We start from the raw sequence: 7,093 nt of genomic DNA, 5'->3' as shown, positions 1-7,093 counted from the left end.
TTTTTTTTTTTTTTTTTTTTTTTTTTGACAATTTATTTGTGTTCTATTAAATATGTATGTATACACTTAAGTAAACATCACCTTTTGATTAGTTGTGGACATAAGAATATATTTTTCATGGAGAAGATGAACAGGATGAACTGAATTTTTCACGTCAATTGTTTTTATCAGATATTACTAGAATCTTAGTATCTTATAGAAAAAAGTGCTGCAATTAATGATATAAACGTGCCACGTTTCTCCATAAATTTGAGTGATAGTAGTGGCAAGCTGTTGAATAGATTTTAGATTCATTTCAATGCTTTCCGGCATGACATTTCTGATGTCAAGATAATAATACATCTTGTTCTTACTGGCAGCAGATTTTATCTTCATGTGTTTTCATTCTTGATTTTGTATGTTTAGTTCTCTGATTGGTTTCTTTCCATCGATTAAAATGGTCAATTTTTTTTCTCTGGTTTTTTCCCTTGCATATTTAGTAAATTCTTCTGATCTTGAAGGAAATCTAGGGACAGCTATTAGGCTAAGGCTTATGGTTCATTTGATGGGAGGCAATCTGGAAAAACTTCTAGACTGCCGGCATGATGAAGTTGTGGCCTCTATGATTTCTGAGGCACCTTCTAGCTTTAGCTAGGAGCTTCTTTTATTTCTAGCTAGCTCTCAAAAATGTGTCTCAGATAGCCAGTGTTCCATTTGAGCTAGGATCAAAATCTTCTTTTGAGTAGGATTGGATTGGCATTGCCATGGCAGAACCTAGTACATTGGGTGTACTATTTCCCAATCGTAACCCTAAACCTATTGTACACTTTTTGTTTTCCTAGAAAGTGATTGAGATTAAAGTGAGTTTCAATCCAGTCGATCAACTAATCCACTCGTAGGGTGGGTTGATGAGATATCTCAATCCAGTCGATCAACTAATGCACAGCATTGGATCTTTGGTGAAAACTCTAATTATGAGATGGTAAGTTTGGGGATCCTTGAAACTGATTGCTTTTTGTAGAGATTGTGGGTCATAATAACCCCTTATGACCTATTAAAATAAAGTTCTAGTAAGCATGATAATATCGTGAGGTGTTCATCCTTGTACCATAGTGATGCATTCTTTGTATGGGTACATCCGAGAACCTTGATCATATCTGATCTAAACTATAAGTTTGATTATTGCTCAATTATCTGATCTTTATATGCACATTCGAGTATTTATAGGCTTAAAAGTCAAAGCTAACCAACTAACAAAGTTCTAACAACTAACAGCCAGCCTCTCAAATGTAGTTAAATCCCTATCAACGGCTGTAACATGGTTAACTTGCTAACGGCTAATTTTCATAAAATAATGGAAACCATTCCAAATCTACTCTTCAGATCTCTAAAATGAGAAATAGGCTCATAAGTTCAGCCATCTATTCAAATTTTCAACCTTTCCAAATCTACTCTTTATGTCTCTAAAATGAAAAATAGGCTCATAAGCTCAGCCTCTATTCATATTTTCAGCCTTTGGGCCTCTACAATCGTCCTAATGCGGGCTGAATCCCTTTCACAGAGAGAAAAATACCCCTTATGACATATTAAAAAAATACTAAATAGGGCTGGATCCCTCTCTCATTCACACCCAGGACCAGAATGATTATCCCTGCCCGATGGGCCTATATCCATTTCTGGATGTGATCGGGTATTGTTCACTTCCCTGCCATTATTGTAACCGTCACTTGTAAGAGGGAAAAGCCAAAATTGAGTTATAGTCTTGTTGAAAAATAGGCTTATAAGTCATAAGCTTATCATTTCCATTATACTTAAAAGACTGCTCTAATATCCCTGAAAATTCAGAGATTAATCCAAACATTTTGGAAGAACGTTGTGTTCGACTCCTCACCTCCTCACCAAAGGTACAATAACCTCCTTCACAACCTACCAACTCTTACACTCATTTAGTGATTGCTCTGCTAGGATCAAAGGTAACTTTAACCAAAAGTCTCATTAGCTTTTCCGCTACAAAGGATCCTATTTCCTCTTCAATTGTTTATGATATCGAATTTGATGATGCATCTGCGTTACATTTAGTTGATATAGTGATCAATGAATTTTGTGTCAAAGATAAATTTGTAGAAGCATTCAAAAGTCTCTTTTCGGTTGATGATATGATAGAAGGAATTCAGTCGATGTTTCACAATCAACATCATTACTAGCGCAAGATCCTTCAATTGTTTCCAAATTTCGTTCCTTAATTGAGGCTTGTTGACTACAGCCCGTCATTCTCCACAAATTAAGATCTAATTATGTTTCACTTGTCTGTTATGATTGTCCAACAATGTTAAGCCCTTCTTGATATTTCATATGCTTTGGAAGTTCTTTTTGTGTTGCCTTCCTATCTTTTCCGTGTCAACCCTTTTTTATATTCATTTTGAAGTTCAAAGGTTTCATTATTGGAAGATTTTGAGGGCTTGTATTTGGGTGGTTTGGAGCTTTGTGAAACCTTTTTTGGAAGATTTTGAAGGCTTGAATTTGGGTGGTTTGGAGCTTTGTGAAACCTTTTATGGAAGATTTTGAAGGATTTTATTTGGGTGGCTGGGAGCTTTGTGCGGTTAGGCATTTTTTAGTTGGTTCTCCTTTTCAAAATTTGATTATGCTTTTATGGGTTTATGTTTTTGGTTGGCATTGTAACAACATGACTTTCCACACACGTATCGTCTTGTTAGAGCCATCACTTAAGATTAAAGGTTTGGAATTTTAAAATAATGAAAAGATGCCAAAAGGTAATTCAATAAAATCATGCTCGAGTGCCTCTTTTAAAGAAATTTTAGAAGACATAGAAGTTGACTGAATAGTACAACAACGCTAAATTTATATCAAAAGCTCCATCAAAATTCCCTAGTACTTAATTTTAGAAGACATGTTCAGTTTCCTTTGGCTACTCCCTCCATTAGTCTCTTTTGTTCGGAGGTCAATGTTCTTAGCCTCTATTTTGGTGTTCTGGTTGGATTATTTTTTTTTGGTTTTTTTGATGTAGAGAATTTAGTATTATTTGAATTGTTATTTATATACTTTGTAATCCTTCATAGTGTTTCTTTTCTTTCACATCTATAATTTTTATTTTGATTCATAATTCTAATTTGCAGGAAAGACAACGAAAACGAGCAGCAGAAGCTAAAAATGCCTCTCCTGCGCAAACAGCAGCAGAAGCCACCCGAAAAATGTTAAATAAAAAGGTTCTACTTCAATTCAGGAATTCATTTTTTAGTTTTTAGTTGCAAACAAATCTGATCAGAACACTGATAGACTTTGTTCTGATTGCCGCGTCTTCACTCTGTGGCTGCCGTTTAAGGGTTGGCTCATAGACAATAATTGGACTAAATTATTGTTTATTTTGTACTGGTATCTGCATTTTTATTATGTGTACTTATTTTAAGTTGTTGACGTCGAAACTATTTTTTTTTTCCCTTTTTTCGAGTTGACATCTAATATTCTTCACTGTACATTGTATTAGTCATTATAGTGATTGTAACAGGTGTTTTCTTTGGTTATTTCTATGCAGAGACTCAGCTCAAAAATCAACTACGATGTGCTGGAGAAACTTTTTGACGAATCTGTATGTTTCCATTCCACCTCTTTATTTCATTAATAACCAATACATTCATACATACATTATATATTGTCTGTGAAGTCTGCCAACATGGGATCTTCTACTGTACCATTCATTCAATTACAAAAAAGCAAGAAAAAATAACTGTTATAAGAAGGAAGAGCATAAAAGCACCTCCCAAATTTGCATCAGAAGAGTTGTGAAATTTTTAGTTCTCTTGCCAATCGAACTGCTCATAAAGCTCGATATTAGCTTTAATTGTGTCTGTCCATGAGCATTCGGCTTTGCCTCTAAACTTAATGCCACAAAGAAGCTGAACAATTTTTGCTACATTTGTCCATCACTGATGAAAGATTGGAACCTTGAAATATCATCTGCTGAAGATTTTGTATGTATGAACAATGGAAGAATAAATGATCTTGTTCTTCACTTGTTTTTACACTCAGGAACGAATTGAAAGCTGCAATGCTTCCAGAGGCATTTTTCTTTTCAACTTTTTTACTGTATGTTCACTCATGTTGTGAAACGAATAACAATGTCTATCTTCCTTGAAGATTTTGACTTAGAGCAATCTTTTAACAAAGCGTTGGAAATCTTAGGTGAATTGTTGAGATTCTTCACCCAGAATTGCGCTGAAAAGTTCCTGTTGAATCCATCTTCCAAATCGTCCTCCCTTGCCTGCAGCTTAGAAACCTCCAACATTGTTAATAAAAAGACAAACCTCCTAATTTCCTTATTGCTGGCCTTCAAACCTGAAAATTTTGGATAAATTTGCACTAAACAAGGCAAATTTTCTATCACAAGACTTGTCATTTGTGAGAATAGTATATTCAAACTAATTTTCCTTGCTGTCAACCAAAATATATTTCTTTTTCTGACTTTTAAGAATTGTTCATATGAATTCATCAAAAGCTCAAAAGATTAAGCTCTCTTTTCAGGTTTTTTTGGCAATGGATTTCTCTGTCTTCATTCAAATCCATGTTTGTATTCACAGATATTATAATGTGATCTACATTGCAGGGTGGTACTGAGCCTTTGTCGAAAAAGAAACGTGAGGAACAGACTGGACAAACTGACAAGGCGCAGAATATGACCAAAGAATATGAATCCACAGAGCACAAAGAAAGTGAGTTAGAGCAGGAAGATGATTATGATGGTGAGGGAACATATGGTTCTGGTCTCTATTATGAGAATATGGATGAAGCACAAAACTACGAACAAGATTATGGCTATGATGAATATGATTGATACCAATATCTCGGATTCAACTTCAGTCATACAAGATTGTAAGCTAGTGTATGTGGTCAATAGTTATAGCTGATCTCAATGTATTTTGCTGCCTTGTATTTATATGAACATGATTTTGCTGTCCCACTTGGTCAATGCAGCCGTTTGATTAAATCATGAGTTCAAAGAATGTCTAAATGATGTACATGTAGCAGAAAAAAATGTTGTTCATTGTGTTTTTGGGCATTAACGTTGAAGTTTATCAATGAATCAGATTGTATCACATAGCACTAATTTTATAGTGAATCCCGGTTCGATACTGACCGCGAAGCGACCTAAAGTACTTTGATACTTATTATAGTTTGTATATTTTGCGTTTATTGTAATTTGGTTTTAAATGTGTAGGTGTATCATGATGGAAATTGTTGAGAAATACTCCATTTTGATCACTTTCTCACTGCATTTTCATGTTGTTTCTTTTTATCCTCTTATAGCTAATCATAGACATTTTACTGTATCAGAAGAATAGTATATATCAATAAACTATTCCAACTCGAGTATGGTTCTTGTATCTAAGTATGACTAGTTTATTATTGCTATATTTTTTATAATTGACATTTTGAATTTATTCACCCATTAATTAAGTTGTTCCAAGCTATGGTCACAATGGAGCTTGTCTTGAGTCGCCATTTTCTTTCCATCTTCGAAAAAACCAACCATTCGAATAACGAGCATATTAGGTTGAAACCAACCCAAATGATTAGGTTAGATTAGTCGGATAATATTTTAAAAAATAAATTGAAATTAAGTGCACTGATCAGGAGATGAACTCAAATCTATACTATGACAAGGTACTATTCTACCACAGCCGTTGCAAGTACGAAATGTGTAATACCAATAAATAAACGTTCTCTAGAACACCTAGTAGGTTATCATGTTGATGTAGAATAAAACGACTAATTGTGATAAAACGGTTTAGCAATATTTTTAGATATTTGTTCTCAAATTAACTCAAAATTTTTTTAAAATAATGAAATATTTTAAATCAACAATTGGTTATTTATAAGCTAGTCGCTTAAAAAGAACCCACAACGATGGGACAACAAACAAAACTCAGATGTAACTCTTCATTAAATTAGAATTTATGTTAAATTTATAATGTTAAAGTCTTTCTTGAATCATTTTAACATAAAAACAATAAAACTAAACTACAAAATGAAAACTTCTATCTAACTAGTTTTTTACTATAAAAAAAAGTTAAATATATTGATTTAGGGTAGATCATGAGCAAGTGACTTCGTAAATGTGCACACATGTCTAGACTTAATAAAAGAGTGCCTTATTGAGTATTTTAATACTTACTTGCCATATATAATTTTCAAGTAAAGGTAAACTATGGCGTGAAAATGTCGAAAAAAGTTGATAGAACAGGTCATAGGATGATTCCAATTTCTTCATGCTTTAGATGATTTTAATTTGTTTTGTATTAGGAAACTTTTGAATAGATAGTTCTTTTCTTAATAAAGTATTTAGCGTTGATTTTTGTTGGGTTGAATGCGTGTGATTTTTTTTCGGGTTGAATGCGTGTGATTTTTTTTCTTTAGTCAATATTCTTCCTTGAATTTTCTCTCTCATATTCTTTGTATTCATCTTGATTTAGTGTGTGCGTTGTTTAGCGATTCTAATACTTTGGGACAGATTTTAGAGCAATTTTTTTATTTTTAAATTACAAAAGTAATGATACTGATCGGTATGTGTGCATAAAATTGGGTTGTCGAATTTAAAAATTTATTATTTTTAACATAATATAAAAAAATCATTATGGCTTGAGAAAAATGCACCAGCCGGGAATCGAACCCGGGTCTGTACCGTGGCAGGGTACTATTCTACCACTAGACCACTGGTGCTGATGTTTATTACCCTTTATCTTTTTATATTTAATATAAATAAAATAAACTATGTTATAAACAAATTATACAATTAGCTACAAACAACTATACAGTGGATTATGAGCCATACTTTGTATATGATTTATTTATATTAAATCATATGAGAAGTTCATAAGCTGCTACAATGGTCGTAAATAATTCGACACATAAAACTTGAAACTATAAAGGAACGATAGCGATCTGAAACTATAAAGGAACGACACTTACTGATTGCTATTTTGAAGACAATTATTCCTTTTACACGGGTTGCAAGTAGATTATAATTATTGTCTTGGTGTATAATATAATGACTAATTGTGAAAGAACAACTTTAAACTACGAAGGTAGCTGAATTCTTAAA

General features: G+C 33.1%; 1 protein-coding gene, 1 long non-coding RNA gene and 1 other non-coding gene across 3 annotated transcripts in view; 1 reads left to right on the top strand and 2 right to left on the bottom strand.

Annotated features, from left to right (window-relative positions):
• Window positions 1–2,675, bottom strand: part of LOC111470303 — a 22,873-nt gene extending 20,198 nt beyond the window's left edge. Inside the window, exon 1 of the long non-coding RNA XR_002715016.1 lies at window positions 2,663–2,675. This is a non-coding gene — a long non-coding RNA (uncharacterized LOC111470303). The remainder of the gene's footprint in view (window positions 1–2,662) is intronic.
• Window positions 1–5,138, top strand: part of LOC111469566 (transcription factor IIIB 90 kDa subunit-like) — an 18,430-nt gene extending 13,292 nt beyond the window's left edge. Inside the window, exons 18-20 of the mRNA XM_023114874.1 lie at window positions 3,114–3,203; window positions 3,530–3,583; window positions 4,598–5,138. Coding sequence (XP_022970642.1) covers window positions 3,114–3,203; window positions 3,530–3,583; window positions 4,598–4,825 — 372 coding nt within the window. The 3' untranslated portion in view covers window positions 4,826–5,138. The remainder of the gene's footprint in view (window positions 1–3,113; window positions 3,204–3,529; window positions 3,584–4,597) is intronic.
• A 1,502-nt stretch (window positions 5,139–6,640) lies between these two features.
• On the bottom strand, window positions 6,641–6,711 carry TRNAG-GCC. Its single transcript has one exon. It is a non-coding gene; the product is annotated as a tRNA-Gly (tRNA).
• Between the last annotated feature and the right edge of the window lie 382 nt (window positions 6,712–7,093).

This window comes from Cucurbita maxima, unplaced genomic scaffold (genome assembly GCF_002738345.1).
Source record: "Cucurbita maxima cultivar Rimu unplaced genomic scaffold, Cmax_1.0 Cma_Scf00002, whole genome shotgun sequence".
Taxonomy (NCBI): Eukaryota; Viridiplantae; Streptophyta; class Magnoliopsida; order Cucurbitales; family Cucurbitaceae; genus Cucurbita; species Cucurbita maxima.
Note: the sequence above shows the minus strand (reverse complement) of the source record. Positions and strands in the feature narration are given on the sequence as shown.